Source organism: Tympanuchus pallidicinctus, unplaced genomic scaffold (genome assembly GCF_026119805.1).
Source record: "Tympanuchus pallidicinctus isolate F22 unplaced genomic scaffold, pur_lepc_1.0 scaffold4, whole genome shotgun sequence".
Classification (NCBI taxonomy): domain Eukaryota; kingdom Metazoa; phylum Chordata; class Aves; order Galliformes; family Phasianidae; genus Tympanuchus; species Tympanuchus pallidicinctus.
In genome coordinates, this window is record NW_026294758.1 from 46,230,082 (window position 1) to 46,251,914 (window position 21,833).

Sequence of the window (21,833 nt, forward strand, 5' to 3'; positions counted from 1 at the left end):
AACCTATTGCTACTAGTAATATTCTTTTCCAGCTGAGCCACAGCTAACATGCCTTTTATTCTTTCTCCTTCGCGTCACTTTTATCACCTCAGTGTGCTCTTCCATGTGTTGCAAAGTACAGATGGTGAAATGTGTTGGGTCATCCAATGTTGTCTTTTAATTCTTTTGTGAGCTGTGGTGCCAGCTAATCTGCATTTTTCAATTTCTGATGAGTCCTGTGCAATCAGCCTCTTTTGATTTAATCAGTATGCTTGAAAGAAAGAATGGCTCTTAACAGCTAAAAGTCAAAGGCACTGAGCCAAATTGTTCTTCCACAGACTTGCTTGTGATTCATGCTTGCTTTGCTGATACTAAGAGGAATAGGAAAAAGGAAGAATTTACCCAGTTTTACACAGTGATGAACTCTTTACGAATATTAGAAATATAGCTACAACAGCTACAGTGTGTATAGAAGAGTAAATGTTCCAAATGCACATTCAAATGTAACTTATGTGATATTTTACTGTAAAGAAAAAAGGGAAAGAAAGCAGCAAATGATAAAGAAGCAGAAGCAAACTGTGTTAACAAAGGTGGTATTTGTAAGCAATGGCATATGGTGTTGCAGTATAGATCCTGAAGTAATGTTTTGTACTAAGACAAGGAATGTGAAGCATAGAAGTGTGCATGTTGCTTAATTCTAACACTGGAGAAGTAAGCCATTTGAAATAAAACAATGAGGTTACTAAAACACATATTCAAGTCCTGATGATGGGCTGCATCCAAATACCATTTCAAAAAAACTGGTTTTATAATGAAAGCTGGTACTCTATGCATTTCAAAGGCATAGCCAAACAGAAGTGGGGCATTTTGATGGTGTACACTGCCACCTTTTATCTTCTGCCCCTAAATGTGTCAAGCTGTTGGTGGAATTTTTGTTGAATACAGGAAATTTTTGCTATGATGTCATAGGTCAAGTCAACATTTTGATCCTACTGACATGGAGGAAGCCTCTCTCTCTTTTTCTCATGCCATTAATCAAGCAATTTAAAATCTATATATATAATTTTCTCATAAATCTGAACACGGTAGATTTCACTGCACATAAGGGGGTATAAAGAAATATCACAAAACCACCAGGCACCTAGGGTGAACAGAAGAGAAACTGAAATCCCTTATCTTGAATGGTAACCAGTTCAAGCTGTTGCTGGTGCTTCTCTTTGTTAATTTATCCATTGATTTTTATCTGTAGTCTTGAACTTGTCTGTAGCCTGTACAGTTTTTCTTTTGCTTGTCTTTTACAGTCTCTTTTTAAAATCTTTAAAATAAATTAAAAAGGTAGCATTTTTCTCAATCATTTCTGCCAGAATAACACAGGGCATACTATTAAGAAATCTGGTTAATTGAGATTCACACCCTGCACTGGATAAAAGTAAGCTGAGCCTGATCACAGTTGTCAGCTGTGGTTCTCTACTTTCCATTTTAAAAGACAATGTGGGAATTCCTGCATTCTTAAAAAAACATATTGTTAACAGTATCCAGCTGTGTAGGTGGACGTACCTTTTTTTACTTCCCTTTTTGGTGTTCTTGCAGTGAAAGATGTCACGAGTATACTTCACATGCATGCAGAAATTAAATGAGCTGCTTTGATATGTATATGCAATTTCATTTAGTCTCCCTCTGCTATTTGTCCCTAGCCTACAGTCCAGGTATCAGTCTCCCTGTTCCATTCTAAACATTACTATGTAGCAGCACATACTGCTGTATTTGAGTTTATATACTTCGTTGCTGCATCCACAGCAGATTAACTTCTTCATCTGAGCTGGGAAGGCGAAGGCGATGGCAAGCTTATAAATACATGGGATGCTGACAAGACATTGATATTATTGAGTAAACTTTGTAAGATCTGTTAAGAAGTTATTGGATGTTCCAGGATCTTGCTCCATGATTTTTATAAGGGACTTCCTTCCTCTATTCCACAATGCAAGTTAAGTGCAACAGCTGTGGCCACCACTGCAGCTGGTGACAACCAGGTCTACGTGCTGTAGCTGTTGGATGACAGTAACTGGCAGTGTAAGAGCAAATGGTAAAAAAAAAAAAAAAGTGGTTTACAGTGAAAGCAGTGAAGCAATTTATTCCAGTGTGTTGGCACAAAGTTGACTTTTTCTTTCTTTTTGTGGAAGGAAGAATGCTGCAAAAGAATTTCCTGAATGACTCATACTTCTTTTTATATATCCTATAAGTAAGGGTTAGGAAGTTAATTTACAGATAGTTTTACAAATAATTAAATTAAATGAAACTGACCTTCACAAAAAAAAAAAAAAAAGATTATTTTTCCTTCTCTAAATGAAACAGCTGAGAGATACTTTACACTTTTTTAGATTATGACTACAAATGTGCTGTTTAGTGAATGAAAATCCTAAAATACAGTGTGAATGGATCTAACAGTGTGTTGCTGTAGCACACACTCTCTTTGTCTCTGCCGGACTTCTTTGTTGACTGATCCAGAACATTAACCAAGTAGAATACTAATCCAGAAAAAGAAAGATGTATCCTGCACAATCACCATGAAGAAATGGTTCATGATCCAGAAAGGAAGTGGAAACTCACAACTGAGGAGAAGAGATGGGAAAATGTAAGGAAGGGTGACATGACTGCAGTGAGATATAGCTCTGCTAAAAATAAGACTATTCAGATCTTATCAACTTGCAGTTTTTGTAATGCTGCGTTATGAATCAATACAATATTACTGTAGGGCAGAGCACTAAAGCTAGTTTTGCCAAATAATAGAACATCTGTATAATCTGATACTACGAGAAGATGAAGATGAAGATGCAGTCTAACAAGTCCTGCTAGCTGTTGTGTGTTACAGGAGGTTTTTTTTAAGTCAAAGATTGTAGTTAATTCAACAAAGAGCCAAGTATATTAAAGTTATGCCAACATTTCTGAAGAGAAAATGGTGTCTTAGTCAGTGCTGTTATTTTGATCCACAGAATTAGAGTACAAAAATGAGAGTTAGGATAAAGTAAGTAGCTTCTGCAGAAAGATGTCCAAAAATATACTGAAAGTAAATAAAGAGTGCTTAGTGCATAGTTGTGCTTAGTCAGGTCTCAGACTGTGTTTCTATTTGTGGAAGAAGGAAAGATGACAAATCTGATAAAAGAAAAGAAATAATAGAGCAAGGAGAAGGCTGCTTTGGAAGAAAATTTTGAGGAGAACAAACTATAACTGAGAATCCAAAAGGACCAATAAAGTGAGGAACATGCAAACTAAAAATATTATTACAAATTGTAGATGCTAGGATCTCTGGAATGCAGTGCTACACTCGTTTTCTTTGCTTAGGCATGGAAGGCAAGCTTTTGGAATGCCCTGCTGCTGTGTAGTGTGGCTACTGGCTCAAAACCTGAATGGCTCAGAGGATGGAGCACCAATCTGCTATTTCTGCACAGAAGGACTAATTGTAGTATGAGGTTGCCATGACAGCAAGTAACTTTCTTCCCTGTTTGGCTGAGCTTATGCCAGATGAAAGGATTTGAAGTTTTATTCAGTATCCTTCCTGTTATCCTGAGTAGAAATGCGCAAAAATTAAATCTTCTTCCCATTATCTGTTTTAACTCAGTGCAACTTTCAAGACTTTTTCTCTTTACATATTTGTCATCTTGAAGCTCATTGGATTTCAAAGTACAATCTCATATGAATCTATACATATATTACGTATATATATTAATGATAAATGTACAAAATATATACCTTTTTCCAAAATTTATTATCAAAATGCCACATAGAGTGCTGATGGTCAAGATCAGACACTTAAGAAAAAAAATCGAATAGGTCTGATCCTGCTAATTTAGTAAACTGAGCCTTCTACTTTCAATCTTGCTACTGAGATATGAGAAACTAGACACACTTCTGTTTCATTGGGCTCAAGCACCAACCCCTAGATGGATTAACTGATCTAGAGGATTCAAGAGAGGTAGGAAAACATAACCATATCCATTATAGAAGAATAGAAATTTACAAAGTGTGGGAAACAAATTGCCCATGACAACTTTTCCATGATGGAAAAGGAGATAAGCAGTTTCTTCTTTTGTATTTGTGAAAAGAAAAAGTGTTGGTAGCTTACTGAGAAAAATATTTTAGTCTACATAAAGCAAAAAACAGCGGCAGTATAGTGGTATTGTATCTTACTTATTGGTTATTAAGATAGAATATGATTTCTGGATAAAAGCTTTGGAAGATAAGATTATAATTATTTCAATTTCAGATTTTCATGGAAAAGAGTTTTAAAAAGAAAAATGTTTTGTTAATGAAAAGAAATGCCAACTCTGAACCTATTTGAGTAAAAACTGGAGTTACTCAAGGGTCTTAAACTAAAAGTACAAAATACTGGCCTCATTTCAGAACAATTGACTTAAGTTTTTCAGTGTTGTGGTTTCTCAAAGCAGCTATGGAACAAACATTTCTCCCACTGGTTATCATTATTTTTAAAGCTGGCATGGTATCCATTACTGCTCTGTAAAATATTTGTATTTCTCTCTGAATCAATGCAAAATGACTCTCATTTAACATTCTGTTCTTTCTCATACCCAAGCAAATGCAGATAATTTTTACTTATCAGATGAGCTGGCAGATCCCCTCCAATCAAAGGCCCTCGCACACTCCATCCCAAAGGCATTTCTGTGGCCCATTAGCTCCCTGAAGCCCTCTAAAGCTTGTGAATGGAATACTCAGATTTGGCAAAAGTCAAAGATCATGAAGGCAGTAGGATTCATACCAGCATTATCTTCCTAAATCCACTATCAAAATGAATTTCACGGAGCAGAGGAGTGTATAAGTAAATCTGAGACTGGATTGTTGGGTGGGAAAAGGAGTTTAGATTTTATATTAACTTATCATATATTGCTGTCAATTTGATGTTAAGTTCTCTGCTAAAAACTATAATTTGACGGATTGTGAAGACTTGTTTATGAGAGCTTGAACAAGAGATACTAGTTTGCTGGGGAATAACTAACTTCTGAATTCATTGGGAAGCAATTTAATTTATGTAAATGGTTTAAAGCACACAGAAAGAATCATAAATAGAATCATGAATATTTTGTGTGTTTATCAAGCATGTATGTGCATGAGCTGTGAATGGGATTAAAACCTCAGACAAGTAAAATTATTTTCGTAGGGAATAAAACCCTTCAAGCTTTTTTTTAATTAAACAGACTGTTGTCAATTTTCAGTTTATCAGTGAAAAATATCAAACACTTAATTGCTGTATTCATAGTTATTACTTTTAAAACGTTTTCATAGGTCAACCACTCTTGTTCTGAAAGTAATTATACTGCTTTAAAGTCATAGGTCTGTAATTATGTGAGGTCTCCTGATCCACTGACTGTTACATTTCTACAACTATTTTCTACTTCACAATCAGTGAAATGTTCAATAAAAAAAGGTTAAATTAAAAAAAAAAAACAAACCTTAGAAAAACACAACAAATGTTCATGGAAGATAACCAGTTTCAGGTGTTGCTATCTGCCTCTTTATAGTCATAGAATCACATAATCCTCAAGGTTAGAAAAGGCCTACAAGATCATCCAGTCCAATCATCCACCTTCCACCAATATTTCCCCACTAAGCCGTGTCCCTCAGTACAACATCTAAACATTTCTTAAACATCTCCAGGGAGGGTGAGTCCGCCACCTCCCTGGGCAGCCCATTCTGCTGCCTGACCACTTTTTCAGAGAAGGAATTTTTCCTATCTTCCAACCTGAATCTTGCAACTTGAGGCCATTCCCTTTAGTCCTATTGCTGTTCACAAAGGAGAAGAGACCAACTCCCACCTCGCCACAACTTCTATTCAGATAGCTGTGGAGAGCTATAAGGCCTCCCCCAAGCCCCTTCTTCTCCATGCTAAACAATCCCAGTTCTCTCAGTGTCTACATATAAGACCTCTGTTCCACACTCCTCAGCAGCTTTGTTGCCCTTCTCTGGACATGCTCCAGAGCTTTGATGTCTTTCTTGTACTGAGGTACCAAAAACTGAACACAGTACTCAAGGTGTGACCTCACGAGAGCTGAGAACAGAGCTAATCACTTCCCTGCACCAGCTGGCTATATTATTTCTTAAACAAGCCAGGGTGCCATTGGCCTTCTTGGCTGTCCAGGCACACTGCTGGTTCATATCCAGTCAAGAGCTGACCAACACCTCCAGGTCCATTTCTTTTGCACAGTCTCCCAGCTACACTGCCCCAAGCCCGTAGCGTTGCATGGAGTTGTTGTGGCCAAAGTGCAGGACCTGGCACTTGGCCTTGCTGAATTTCATCCCACTGGTCTCAGCCCAGCAATCCAGCCTGTCCAGATTGCTCTGTAGGGCCTTCCCACCCCCAAGCCCATCAACTTTCCCCTCTAGCTTGGTCTCATCTGCAAACTTACTGAGGGTGCACTCAATCCCCTTGTCCAGGTCATTAATAAAGACATTGAATAGAATAGGCCCTTATACTGACCCCTGGGCAGCACCCACATGACAAGTTGCCAGTTGGATTTAACTCCATTCACCACCACTCTCTGAGTCCATGTATCTAGCCAGTTCTTCATCCAGCAAAGTGTTCATGTCCAAGGCTGCCAGGTTTTCTAAGAGAACGCTGTGGCTGACAGTGTCAAAGGCTTTGCTGAAGACTAGGAAGACTACATCAACAGCCTTTCCCTCAGCCATCAGGCAAGACAGTCAGTTATAGAAGGAGATCAGGTTGGTCAAGCAGAACCTACCTTGCATGAACCTAATGGGCTACCTAATCATAATTCTTTATGTTTTTTCATGTTTTACTGAAGGAGTTAACAAAGGAGGTGTGACCAGGGAAGCAGAATCTAGTCCTTACATTTCATTACCAACCTTGTGTTTTATTGTTTTAAGAGTTCCTGAGAGCCAAGTCCCATTAACAGATGTATGTTGCTTACTTTGATTAAAAATTGCTTAGGCAAGAGGGCACAGGCTGCATTAGTCAGTGCTCCTTGCCCAGCATTTTTCCCACAAATGAGCATAAGCTGTTTCTTTAGAAAGGCATATTTCTATCTTTTAAGTTTATTCTAAATTGACATTGATCAATAGAGGTTTAGTGTTGAAGCAGTGAGAAGGATCCCCGGTTTTAATTCAGATTACATAGCAGAAATTACTGTGGTGGCACACTGTTTTTAAAAGCAGTTGTCACTCAGATGAGGAATTGCAGTTGCACTTTGCTTGTTTCTGGTTTATGTTAACCTTAATCCAGTAAAAAGTAAAGGTGAGTTGGTTTTATTATTTAATCCAGCTTTTTCAAAAGGTTGCCAAAGACAGAGTTGCATAATGTCATTTTGCAATTGGTATACGTAAGTACAGACAAGATACATTTTAAATATTTGCATTTAGCAAATTATATTAGCACTGAAGATGAAGGTGATCTCTAGTATTCTCTTCACTACAGCAACAAATTAATAGAACGCTCTTAAGTAACTCAGTATCCACTGGAAAACCAAGATGCATGTTTCAGATTAACCTGTGGATAACAGTCAGTGTATTCTGTATGAGTAGGTATAATATGAAAATATGTAACTTCAGAGGTGCTATAATACTGTGGAAATTCCAACTCCTTCTTGTTTCTGTTCATTGATTAATGAATATTTTGCCAGGTATTTATTCAAGAGAATGGCTATAATGACAAAATATTATGAGATAGTGGATCCTTGTTGTGTCATCATTATTTTTAAATACACTGAAGGAACTGTTAGTAGCATCTGAGATTTCTCAGTTTCCTTCATCATGGTGTATTTCTATGCTATTTTACCTTTTGGCTGGGACATAACTGTTACATTTTATACCAAAAAAGATCTGAAAATCATTAAATGAAAATGTATGCTTGCTTTTGCCTTTTGAATCTAATCACTAGATACATGCAGCAGGACACTGTTTTAGAATATTTAGTCATTAATGTCTCCCTAGAGCACTTGCCTTATTTAGAAAATAGGGAAATAGGTAGTTACTTGCTTTTTTTAAAGCAAAACAAAACAAAACAAAACTTTTCTTTCAGAGCTACACTTATTTTTATTCCTAACTCAGTTCTTCCCTCTTATTCTCCTCTGCTGATCAGTCCTCTCTCATCACTATTTGCTTTTTTTCCTTTCACACAAACCTTATTTTCTCTGATCAGCATTTTCTATCGACTGTGAGCTGGAAAGCAGCATTTTTCAATTTCTTGCTGCAGTCTACTTTTGTAGATGCTCCCCAAATCTGTTATTCGTTTTTCACTTGAGATGGGATTTCAACTCAATATACTGTATGAAATAACAATTTTCTGAAGAAGATGTGGCCCATTATGGTGTTAAAGAGTCTTGTTAAGAGGCAGAGTTTGTGTTAATGCATCACTGCACAGAGCCAATTATTTTCACACAGCTCTTTGGCCAGAGCTGCAGAGTCGTGACCGTACAAATCATGTGCCATCAGTGTCGAGTTCAGGGAGTGTAAGTGAATGTTAAGTCATGCTGAGATCATGCCACCCTGAGGTAGTGCATGCTTGCTGTAGCTGTAGGATTTACAAAAGTTATGGCTGAGCTCTATAAGAAGTCCACAGTGAGTGTATATGAACCAGTTAATTTAGAAGCTTTTATCTTAGACACATTCAGTCATTTTATTTTTTCATTTTTTTATTACAATCAAGGAAAGGATATATCTAATACCAGAACCAGACCATTGCAATGTTTTCAAGCTTTTTCCAAGTTATATGTTAACTAAGATGTTATGTAACATTAAAGTATTTATTCAGTTTTGATTTCAGAGTCAGATTTTTCAATACTGATCAAGATTTGTTCCTGGTTTGTTGATGATCTCACATAGCATAGTTCACAAGGCGTTTGTATAATATCAAATAAATTGCAAATATATTTAAAGAAGATAGGTGAATCAACACTAGCAGCTGCTATCACAAAAAGAATTTGTTTCACTCCTCTGTCCTTAGACAGTCTTGCAGTCTCCCTTCTGCTAGCAGTGATATTCATCCTCAGTGATTTATCAGACAGATAGCTAAGCTCTTATGTACTATATCTACGTATCTATATTTACGTTTATCTCTCTCTCTCTCTCTCTCTATATATATATATATCATATGTATCAAATATATATGCACATATAGTCAGACTATGATCAAACAAAATGCCATAATCAGTTGTAGGCCACCTAGAACCCTATAGAAATGTTGTTTTGATGGCATTGCTTACTTCATTTGCAGAACATTTTTAAGCAATCTCTAGAAGTGTGTTGATAAAAATCATTAAGTTGTTACATCTCTGGAAGCAACAGCCTTTTTTAGTAGATGAAAACTCAGAAACTCTTCTACAAACTCAAAAGGAGTTGCCAGATTTCTTTTTCCCAAATATTTTACTTTAAGCTGTAAAGAAGAAAGAAGCATGTCCTTAACACAAAGTTTCTGTGCTTCTTAAACCTTTACTTCAAACACAGCAGAGTAATATCGTTGTGTGACTGATTCAGTATTGCAAAGAGACTTTATTCAAACTCTGGAAAAATAAAAACTCAGAAAGATAAGGACATGTGATCAATTCTGTAAAGAAGGAAGGAAATCTAGTCAGTGACTTTCAAACAGTTGTTTGCTTTCATTAACACCTGTTTAACCGAAAATCTGGATAGATTTCTGAATCAGTTTTTTGTTTTGTTTTGTTTTGGGAGGGAGGGGGTTGTTGTTGTTATTGTTTCTGTTTGCTTTGTTTTATTTGTTGTTTTGCTGTTGTTTGGGGATATTTTTTTTTTAACTTTTTCTGAACCTGTCATCTCAGCTGTTTGTATTGGTTTACTTTCTGAAGTAAAACAAAGGTTATAATTCCATTTCTAATACAAAAATACTAAAACAAAACCCCACTTGTATGCAAAACTGGGTCCTCTGAAAAATAACCTTTTAGACTTCCTGAATTTTCAAACTCTACACAGTCTGTACATAATAAATTTAACAGCTAGATAAGAACAAAAGAGGAAACATGTTTACTTCCCAAAGAATATCTCAGAACCTTGCTGTTGTGATACTGCTGTTAAGGTAAGCAGTATGCGGTTCTCTGTGCTAAGAAGAACTTCTTTATTGCCTAATAAAACTAGATAGGGCAACAGAAGTTCTTGCAATGCAATGTGCATTTCATAGGTATTCATAATAGATAACAACTACAGATATAAATTATTTGAATAGGCAATGCTGTAATCATAGCAATATTTAGTATTTAAAAGCCGTGGACACAAATAACTTGATAAAGAGTGTAATGTAACAAGTATTAAGTAACCAAATCAGTATTCAAGATTACCTTTGAGCTCACCTTTGAACCAAGTTAAAAAAGAGCAAGGGACAAAAAGAAAGATTTAGAAAATCACCCAGTCAGCAGTGAATAATTCCTCCTGGCCTTCCCCTCTGGTGGGTTTACAGAGGATGTTGGTAGGACTTCTGTAATGATTCATAGCAGATTTTTAAAAGCAGAACTTCAGTACCAAATACATGCTAGACACAGGAGCTATGATAATTAGGAAAACAAAACAAAATAAAACAAGAAGACCCACAGTCAATTGTAATCCTATAAACTTGGGAAAAAGTATGTGCTTGCCTGGAGATACAGTGGCAGCTGTGCTGCCCCAGACGTGTCACAGAGATGTGAGGCAGCTCAGCTTGTCAGCGCGAGGGAGCATAGTGGCAAATGGAGAACAAACCCCACAATGTTTGGAGCCAATGCAGTTCTCTCCATGTGGGAAGCATGGGTGACTCTGCACATACATGACCTTAGACATAAAAGGAGGTGGAGTAGGAAAACAGCTTGACTCTTTTAAGGGTGCTAGCACTTTTTTTCTTCTTTTTTTCTCTTCCCCAGGACACTGGAAATCAGTCAGGAGTTTTAAAAATATTCTAAAAGCTTGTGGACAAAGTAAATCTTCAGAAAGGCCCTACCTAACTGCTGTTATGGCTGCTTCAGTTGTCAGAGAAAGTCAGGGCCCCACGTGCACCAGGAGGCTCTGCAGGCCCTAGCCTCACCGGGCTGGAGCAGCTCAATTTCACCTCACCACAAGCTCTCAGCCGTCTTGTACGAGCACTTGTCTCCAAACCAGCCTGGCCCACTGCCTGGTGGATATGCTGATCTTCTGCAAGTGCTGCCAGGGATCTAAGTTGTGACCTGGCTCCACATCTGTGTGCTGAATGGACTTTAAGTGCAAGCTGAAACCTTGTCTCTAGTCCTGTCTCCTGTTCTGTTGCCTTCTGCTCTTGCCTCGAGTTTGTGCACGGTCCCTGAACCTGGCTTGTCCCTTACTTGGGACTGCTGGGGAATCCTCTTACAGGCACCTGGCTCCTCATCCTGCCTATGCCTTGTAAGACCTGGCTGTCATGTGCACCTGCATCTCAGACAGTTGGCCTTGCTTTTCCCCAGCAGAGAAACTGTGCTGAGGACATCCACTATCTTACAGGAAGCAGAAAATTCTTGTCTTCCTCACTCATTTCCCCACATCAGAAAGGAGGCTGGGAGGGCTTAACTGAGAGATTAATAATCAAGGATGCTCGAGGATTCCACAGAACTTTTCTTCTGAAGTCTCAGGGATTTTTTAACATTTTTCTCCTCTTTCTTTCCTTCCTTTCCTCATAGCCCTGTACTTCCTAATCAGAACTCTTTGTGTCATTATCCTTTGTCAAAACAGTCATATCAGTAATTTATTTGATAAGAAAAAAATTGCATTTGATTATTTAAACAAAAATATGAAAGTTTATGCTCTCACTTGTGCCTATCTATCTATCTATCTATCTATCTGAGAAATATGTACAAAACCTTAGTAGGTACACTTGCTGCATTCATTCTGAAGAGAAGAAATGCATGTGATTGCACACAATTCTCTGTGCCAATACTTCACTTTTATTACTTTGAGATATGGGATATACTTTTAGATTTATGATCTGGAATTACAGAATATTCATCGACCGATCTGTGGACTTAGCAAGCGTGGTACAGAGCAGATTTGTTATAGATTATATATCCAACACCACAGCTGAAACAGAAGCTGCACCCTGTAGCTGCTGGAGGTATGGGCGTGTGAGTGATAAAACAGCCTTGAGAGGAAGCAGAGTGAGCTTTTATTGTAGTTCCAGTTGACCAAATAAGTGAAAACAAAGGCAATTTTAAAATACATGAATTGTCAGCCCTAAGTACTGTACAGGGGTATTTCTGAGTTTGGAACAAGTAAAAAAAATGTATTGCCCGAGGGCTGACAATTAAAAAAGATTTTTAAAAAAATCTTTTTAAAAAGTTTTAAAAGCTTAAAGATTTATTATCATAAGACATAAGGCTGCACAACGAACATTTTACTGAGGATGCTTCACTGCTGTTTATAAAGAAACAACATAGTACAGTACTACTTGGCATGATAATGTCATGGGTTCTTCATTAGGAGGAGGTTCTTTGAAGGAAGCCCTAAGCAAAACCATAATGGTCCCTGGGAAATTCACCAAGCCAACCTTGTTACTAACATATACCTTATTTTATGATCCAGCTGTGGTCATTGAAAGTGTAACAGTGCTTAAAGACTGCAAAAATGCGTACTACTTTCTTTGGCAGTAGTGGCTAAATCAAGCTCTTGAGGACTACTTAAGAATTCAAAAATATCTCGTTGATTCTATCCACTCTTACCACAGCACTGCCTATTCTATTGCATATTCTGCTGCTAGGTTATCTGAACAATGTGCTGTTATATTTAAGGATATGACAGCTACTGCCTAGGTACAAATTCCACGCAATACACAGTGCTCTTAACTTTTACTGGTATAGAAGTAGGAAAAAAGCAGAGGTGGTAATTCAGTCATCACACCATAAATTCTGTACACGTAGATGTACTGTTGAAAAGTAATTTTCTCCCCACTGATTTCAAGTGGGAATTGCTTATGAGAGAAATATGATGTACTGCTTCTTTAAGTGAAGAAATAAGCTTAGGAAAAAAAAACCAACAATTTGTGGCTTGATGTATTAGGTAAAGGTCTATACCATTATATAAAATATATATATATATACTATTGTATATAATTATATAATTATATACTAATATATAAAAACAGCTAGAATCCTTTTTACTTTAAGCAAATAATCATGCTAGAGTTTAAGTATTTCATGAGGACAAAGAATCTCAGTAAGGACATCTCAAAAGGTAGTGATCACCACAGTACATCTGTGTATTGTAACTTTTGTTTTCTAAGGACTAAGTTATTTTGTTTCCTATTATTTATCTGCCTACAAGCATATGTATAAAACATGCACACAAAGGTTTTTGCGATCTGTTTCTCCTTTCAATAGTTTAGTATTGGAGGAAAAAGGGAGAGAGGAAGAAAAATAAAACCAACCAACCAAACAAATGAAATTTCCAAGCCGTAACTTGTACAAATTCAGTGCAAATAGAATTAGAAATAGCTGTGCTGAAACAGATGTCCTGCACCTCTTGTGTTTCTGCTGGTAAAGTGATTTCATGATTAGTGTTAATGAGGATGTCCTCTATCTGGATTGACTTTCCTGATAAGACTGGCAATTGAGAGGCTATTTGGTAGGATTCCTGATATACCAGAGACCTTTGAAAGCCCTGGTCATGGCTGATAATTTTATTTTAAAAAGCCAGCAGAAGTGATCATTTCATCAGAAAAAAAAAAAAAAAATTCTTTCTGTTGAGCAATTTCTATGGAAAAAAATCTTACATCAGGGCAGAGGTCAGCATATGTCAGAGTCAGTCTGCACTGATACATACATGTTTTGTATTGTTTTACTTGTTGCAATGTCCTTACTATTTTAATAGTTTTTTGTGGCTTTAAGGAATAGTAGGCTGTGAAATATAAAGTGACTGATCTTGAATAATGACCCATGATGTTGACAAAGCTGCTTAAAAATTAATGCCTCCTATTTTATTATTCTGGCTCATGGTGTCAGAGGTGGTGGCTGGTGGTACAGCAGTAGAGGTTCAACATTCCCCCCAGTATTCCCGTACATTTTGTTGCTGTGTGACAGATGGCAGCAGAAGGGGAGTCTGAAGACAGGATGTCTGACATGGATGTGCATATGAAGCAGAAGTGTGATTTAGCTCTTCTACAGAGAAAAAAATGTATCACTGACATTCATCAACACTTGCTGAACATTTCTGGAAACCAAGCAGTGGATGTGAGCACAGTGAGGTGGTGATAGTGTGTTTCAGTAGTGGTAACAGCAACAGTGGGTTGCTGCCACTAGTGCAAGACTGGCATGAGCTCTTTTGTTCATCACTGGTAAAAATGCGTATTTAATAATGTTGACTACATCGAAAAACAGTATTTTGTATCTGAGAATGTGTTCTATCAAACTGTGTCATTGTGTTCTTTGTATCTGCTGTAATTTGCATGGAAATAAATAAAAGACGTTGCTTTTGGAGCATCCTATGTATTTCACTCAAAGTTTACAGTGTTTGGTTGGCAGCTCAACAAATTTGAGAAATAAACTTTAGATTTCTTTATCTATCTATCTATCTATCTATCTATCTATCTATCTATCATTTATTTATCTATCTATCTACCTTTCTATAGAGAATTCTCACAGTGCTGACTGACTGATGAAATACTTGGGACAAGTACCTATAACCTTTTTTTACTTACTTTGTATTCCTCTTCAGGCATCTGCAATCATACAATGTCAGAAATAGACTTCAGAGGTGCAGAAGGTTTATGAAGAGGAATAGTATATTCTAGGCTCTTTGACCACTACATTTTGGGTTGCTCTAAGCTGCTGCTTATTGATTGTATAGCAGTTCACCAGGGGACTATTCTCATATAAGTTTAGTTTTGTTGCTGCTACCAATTACACACTTTTTCCAGCAAAATCATATCAAAGGTCAAGCTTTGGGTGTCCAAGCTCTGTCTAATCACTTGAGTGTGCTCACTACTTGAATACATAAGCATCTCTGATCTTTTTCAATTTAATAGCCTTAGTAGGAAACACTGCAATCCTATCTTTTCTTCTGGGAAGTTTCCTTCCTTCTCATGTGTGTGCAAAAACAGCTACTTCTATTGCTTCAAGTTTCTGAAATTTATTTTTATATATAATTATAGGCAACTGTTTCAGTAATATCCCTCCCTATTCCACCACCACTGTCTTCCTGCAATGCTGTAATGATCAATGTGTTTAGTGTTCCTGAACAACCCATCTTTATCACATTTCTTTATCTCACACTTGTAAGATACGTTCAACCTCTGGAAGGCCTAATATGCTATCCTCTCACTCCAGACTTCAGCACAAGGTAATATGCTGTGCAATTTCCATTTGTAGAATTTCCCATTCTACAAACTATTGATTCAAAACTTTACTCTGTTGCAGGTCTCAGTCAGTATTAAATTCTCAGTCTCTCTGATACCTACTTGTAAACAACTAATAGTCATCTGAAGAAAAAAAAATGAGCTGAATCAGAATGCTTACTCTATCTTTTATTCTTTTCTATCACACTTCCTTAATTCCTGTGGATAGGCATCCTCAGGCCCATCTCATGCTTTATTGGCAATATACTTTGAAGTGATATACTTGTTTGAAGCTACAGGATCGGATACTTTTTTTTTTTTATCTTGACACCAGAGCTCCATTTTCTATTATGTCTCTCATTCAGGATTGCTATCTTGATTGTTAATGCCATCACACAGTTTTCAGGAGGCAGCTAGAGTTTGGCCAATTATTCAAGATTGTCCAGGCTTCTATCTCTGCCACAGTGACTGCACATAGCCTGAGCTGAAATGAGTTTCTGAAGGAGAAAGCTTAGTATCAACCAACCACTCTGACTGTGGTGCTTTCCAGATGAAGTGTCTGTGTCTTGAGACTGCAGCCTTTTTCACCTCCACACTTCTCCAGTCTCACCCCTCCCAGGCATCATTTTCAAGTCGAACTAAAATTGGATTTATTTCTGGAAGAATCAGCAATGTGAGTATACATGGTTTGAGATTCCTTGTAGGCTTCCATATGCTCTCAAGACTGCACTTTCTAGAGCAGTATGTGGTCCCATTTGAGCAAACAATCCTATGAGAGCTACTAATTCACGTGAGCTGTCTGTAATGGCTTATTTGTAAGAAATACTTCATAGAAGAAATGATTAGTTATCTCATTATATTCAGAAGACAAGCAGCAAAAACCATCATGCAATCAGGATGAAGTCAATGTATCTATTGGGAATGTACTTTATCTGTTATTGTTATTCTGTTTAAAAGTTGGCCTCTCCTCAAAAGCCACTTTGTTCTGTTACTTGTGAATAAAGATAGACTTTTGTAACTACATGGATCCTATCTGCAAAGAGGCAGAACTGAACAGAGGAAATCATGACTCCATACCTCACTCTCTGACCCAGTGTCACCCCAAGCTGAAGCAGGTGGAGGCAGATGTGCAGTATGCCTTATGCAGGCATTATGGCCTTATGCAGGGCACAGCGCCAGATGGTGATCCCTTCCTGCCCTCCTCTCTGTCCCCTCCACCTTTCTTACAGCTTCACACCAAACCAGAGGGGTGAGTTCCTGAGGATTTTTGAGCTAGCTTGTGCCTAGGGATTTCTCAACTGCTGCTCCTTCCTGGGGCTCTCTGTTGTACATAACAAAGAGCCATCACTGTACCACAAAAACTGCCTCAGAATGAGGTTTAAAAGGTGAGATCCACAGTACAGAAATAATATACATTATTTACAAAATGTTATCCAAATAATTCTGTTTGCATCATTACTTTAAAGTCAACTGATTCCACATTTCTGCTTATTAATGTTGGGTCTATTCAATTCAACCCAAGGCAACAAAGAAAATACTATCCAGTAGTGATTTAATTATCTAGAAGAGTGATTGCTTTGATTAGAGAGATCTCAGACACCTATAATGAAAATTACATCATCATGTAAAAATATCAAGCGCCTTCAAATTCTGTCTTCTGAAAGCTCTGCTGGAAAACAGCTCTTGAAGACCGTCTGTGCCTTGAAAGGAGAACAAGATGATCAGAGTGTGAGAAAAAATGAGAAACACAGACCTGTTGAGGTGTGTCCAGTTGAGGGCCACAGAAATGATCCAGGGGATCAAACACCTCCCTTAGGAAAACAGGCTGGAAGAGCTGTGGCTGTTCAGCCTAGAGAAGGCTCCAGGAGACCGGATAACTTTAAGTATCTTAAAGGGGGCTATAAGAAAGAAGGGGTCAGATTCTTTAGTAGGGTCTGCTGTGATAGGACAAGTTTTTCAAACTAAAGGAAAGATTTAGATTGCACTTGAGAAAGAAATCTTTTACAATACATGGGTGAGGCACTGGAACAGGCTTCCCAGAGAGGTGGTGGATACCTCATCCTCGGAGACATGAAGGGTCAGGCTGGTCAGGACTCTGAGCAAACTGATCTAGCTGTAGGTGCTCCCGGGTCAAGGGCATACAGTTGCCAGAATGCCTTTGCCTGTCTCGGTGGCCACCAGCATCTCTGCCCAAGCCACCTGCAGATGTTCACTGTAGGGAATTGCAAAGATTTGGGTACCACAGTGCTGAGCCATGTTAAGGGGTTGGACACATCAGACGAAGACACAGCTATGCATGTATACATGCGTACACAGCAACACAGTGCCATCTTAGACTGTTGGGTCCACTGGGAGAATTTAACAGTGCTGCAGAAGTAAGAGAAGATGAAGGCTGCGGCGGCCCTTTGCAGCCCAGCAGAATGACTAAATGACCATCAGCGGGGCGGCCAGGCGCGGGGCGGCCTTGTCCCCCTTCAGAGATGCGCACAAAGCGCCGGGCGGGAGAATTTTTCCTTATCTGCTCCTACAGCCTCCGGGCCGGAGAGCGACGCGACGCCCTACCATCTCCGCATCCCTCGGAGGGCCGGAGCGGGGTCAGGGCCGGGCGGGTCGGCCCGGCCAGGGGCGTGAAGATCAGGTGGCGGCGAGGAGGGGCGAGCGCGGCACCGCCTCTCCTCCCCATTGGCGCTGGCGGCGGGGGCCGCGCCGCACCGCCCTCCCCGGCCACAAAGCGCGGTGCCCGACGGTGGCGGGGCGGTGTTAGCGGGGTCATGCAGCGCTGCGGGCGCTGGTGGGGGCGGCTAGCGGCCCGCGGGGCGCCGCGGCACCCGAGGCCGGCGGCGGCAGTGGCGGGAGGCCCTCCGCGGCAGCAGCGACGGTGGGGCAGCGGCGAGGCGGCGCGATGCATCGAGCAGCTGCTACCGCGGCACGATGACTTCTGCCGGCGGCACATCGGCCCGCGGGAGCGGGAGAAGCGGGAGATGCTGCGCGCCGTCGGGGTGCAGGTGGGTGCCTGCGGCAGGGGCGCCGCGCAGCTGAGGCGGTGCGGGGCGGCTAACAATGCTGTGCGGCCGCCTCTTTGCAGAGCGTCGAGGAGCTGATGGATAAAACCATCCCGGCCAGCATCCGGCTGCGGAGACCGCTAAGGATGGACGACCACGTCGGTAAGTGGCCCCGCTGCCGCCCGGGCGGCCTCCGCGCTCGGCGGCTGCGCCCCCTTGTAGCCCACCCTCCTTCTCCCCGGCTCAGGAGGGAGGAAAACTCGTACGAGTCCGCTCCCGGCGATGCGATGCTACTGCTTTGTCCCAGTAGCCCCATACGGAGGGAAAGGCGTGGCCAAAAACCGTGCCTTCCAAGTGCTGCTTCGGGTGGGCTGCCATCTGTCTGCAAGACTTCTTTGTGTGTCCTTTCCCCCTCCCCGAGTAGCGTGTTGTAACGGCGTGCTAAATCCTGGTCGCCGTGTAACGGCCGCGCCCGAGAGCAGAGGCAGTGATTGGGGGGACGGGTGAGCTGCGGCAGCGCGGAGCTCCGCGCCGGCTGTTGCGGCACAGAACGGTTCAGCGAGCTGCTGTTCAGAACTGGCGTTGCTTGGTGAATCGTCAAATACTGACGCCTTGAAGTTATCGATCACTGCGTGAAATCTCTGTCTGCAGTCTTAACATACAAACATCGTCCTGCGAGCCCAGGAAGCGAAGGAAACACTTAAAAACACACTGAACTCAACACTTCCACCAAAATTTACAGAGTGCAGTGTCCGCTCAGGTACCAGGGTGTTTCCATCAGTGTCAGCATCACATCTATACCTGGATCCTCTGCCCAAGTTCTTAGGCACAGGGTCCTCACTGCTTGGTCACTGCGGGCCTCCAGGGCTCTGTGTGAGTCCCAGGTGGCATCACCACTACTTCCAGTAATAGGACTGTGGGGGAAGCTGGGGCCTGTGGGGATGCGGCCTAGTGTTGGTGGGGGAATGGGTCCTGCTGGTGAAACACCCTGTGAGTGCCTGGTACTTTCCTGTCGTGTGGGAACAGCAAGAGAGGTGGAATTCGGTCACTTCCTTTCATTGTGTGAATGCTGCAATTACTGCTCAGCATGTTTTGCTATGGTTAATATATGAGGGTCAGGATTTTCCCGGACCGATGAGTTGTCATTATTTAACCCCTAGTGCAAGGAGCTTTTTAAATTTTATTTTTTAAGTAAAAAGGAGTGGGGGTAAATGTAGGTTGTCAGTAACAATCACATCTCAAATAACCGCCTCTCCAATTTCTGGATTTAATTTGAGGTTGCGGACGTGCAGAACTGTGATACAGCACAGTTTGGCACTACAGTAATTGTGTGCTAACGAAATACAAGTCAGCGATGCTGGCTTAAACCAAAATCCTTTTGCAGTTTTATGTATGTGAATGCACACTGGTCTGTTTGAAGCAGTTCCCTCCCACATCACCATGAATTAGTGATGTCCTGTTACATATAGGCTCTCACTGTGCAGTGGGACCTGTGAGCCAATGGTGTGTTTTCCTCCATTTGTTACGCTGTTCAAATTCCCTTACAGCAAAATCTGACAGAACCTGGCTATGATGCCATCTTGCACTACGTGCAGTGAGTTCTCAAGAGAGATGAAGCGCTGAAAACCTCTGTCTGTGCACTGCTGCTTGTCTTTGTTCTCCCCTCAGCGTGGAGGCTGACTGCCTTTATAACTTACTGTGTAGCTTTCCCCTCTGTTGGCAGTGGGAAACTCTACAGATTGTAAAAGAATAGTTGGAGGCCTCTACTTACAGTGCAACTTCTCATTGAATATTTTGGACCCAGAGCTCTCTATTCTGAGTAAAGCTTACCTCCCTGTTAACGCATCATTAGAGAGAACACTGCTTTCTTACCACTAGTGTAGGACTCCTTATGTCAGAATGGTATATGATTTCTCTATCCACTGCCTTGTGTTAAAAGGAGATGGCAAAACTAGGAAAGTGACATGAGAACTTTTGTCCTTTGGAATCACAGAATTGCCAAGGTAGGGGAAGCCCTTCGTCCAGTCCAACCATCCACCTACCACTGATATTACCCTACTAAACCATGCTTTAAACATGTTCTTCTCATTTGGGTGAAAATTCTGCTCCCACCATCCCCGGATATCATTCACCTAAGGGAGAACAGGGCAAGACAATTCAGAACGTGTTGTTCAGTGACAGCTTATCAAGTTCCTGATTTATCGATTCCTAACAGTTTAAATACATACATCGTTTCTTTTTCTGTACAAAAAAAGCAAGCAATAAAACCATAATGATTGCCCAGATCAGCCTGCAGCTGGGCAAATCAGCTGCGTTCAGCCTGTTCCTTCATACAGGGAAATGCAGCTGAGCTTACCCTGAAGTGTTGCTGAAGTTGTTACTTAAGGCTAAAATTAGACCTGTAGCCCAGGAAAACCATGCATATACCACCAGTGTAATGGATGAGTGTCATACGTCTCTGTAATTGTTTTAATTTTCTGAAGATTTTATAGCTTTAGGCTTAGCAGGTGTGAACATGAAGTAACATAGCTACGATCCTAATGAACACTGCTATAGAATTTTGTGTGACCCAAGGGTTACATAGGAGAGCAATTTTTGTTGCCACACTTGCTATACACTTCTATAAATGATAGCTTCCTTTGGATGGTAGGACTCAGCACCTGGAGCAGGCTCTTGTGTGCTGTTCTGCAGTGTTAATGCATGTCTGAAAGTGCTTTGGAACTTTTCCACTTCAATATATTGTGGTTTTGTTAAGAAAATTAATTTTTAATGCAAGAGAGCTCATGGTCTTTTTTCTTGTAGCAACTGCTGTGAGGATCTTGCTTCCTTGATATCAGAAGGCTTAAAAAAATATATATGTTTGAGGCCTGGCATAGTGGCAAAATGATGAAATAGTCTCCTCCCTTTTACACTGTAGATTTTAAGTTGTGTATCTCAGTCTACTCCTCTTGTCTTGATTCCTCTCCCTTTCCCAACCTTGTTGGGTACCATATTTTTTTGCAGATACCAAATGAAAAGCAACACTGCTACACTAACCACTGAAACATTAGCAGGAATAATAGTATTGTCATTTTATGACCAAATAGCTCATTCCCACGTAATATTTTTGTGATGCATTTTGCCTTTTCCATCTGTGGATGTCATAGTAGCAGCCCTGAAGTATTCTCACTGAACTCCTAGTGGGAACTTCATTGAGTTTTCCCTTCAGTTATTTGATAAGAGTAATGCAGGATCAATGAACTTTCTTCTGGTATACTATCTCTGATCATGTTATCTGATGTAATGATGAGGGGAATAAAGATCAACTGTAATAACTTACCTGGGAATTTTATTTTCTGCTGAATAAGGTTCCTAAAGGATTTGCAGACTATTACCAATGAAGTGAATTCCAGATAAAGATGTTTCAATCATGTTGTTTTAGAAAACTGGAAAATATCTCTGTGCAATGGCCAGTTTCCCACTGTTAGCAGTAGTCAATTCTTTTTATTTCCACATTTTGGATACTTCTTTATCTCTCTCATTGCTGAGGAGAGCTTAAAGAAATTGGAAACCTGACACTGAGGTAGGTGTTTTTA

At 40.1% G+C, this 21,833-nt stretch overlaps 1 protein-coding gene across 1 annotated transcript in view; it reads left to right on the forward strand.

The window, feature by feature from the left end:
* Positions 1-18,021: 18,021 nt before the first annotated feature.
* The window catches only part of GLDC (glycine decarboxylase), a 37,313-nt gene continuing 33,501 nt past the window's right edge, over positions 18,022-21,833 (forward strand). The window contains exons 1-2 of the mRNA XM_052700475.1: positions 18,022-18,261; positions 18,342-18,420. Of these exons, the coding sequence (XP_052556435.1) occupies positions 18,028-18,261; positions 18,342-18,420 (313 nt within the window). The 5' untranslated portion in view covers positions 18,022-18,027. The remainder of the gene's footprint in view (positions 18,262-18,341; positions 18,421-21,833) is intronic.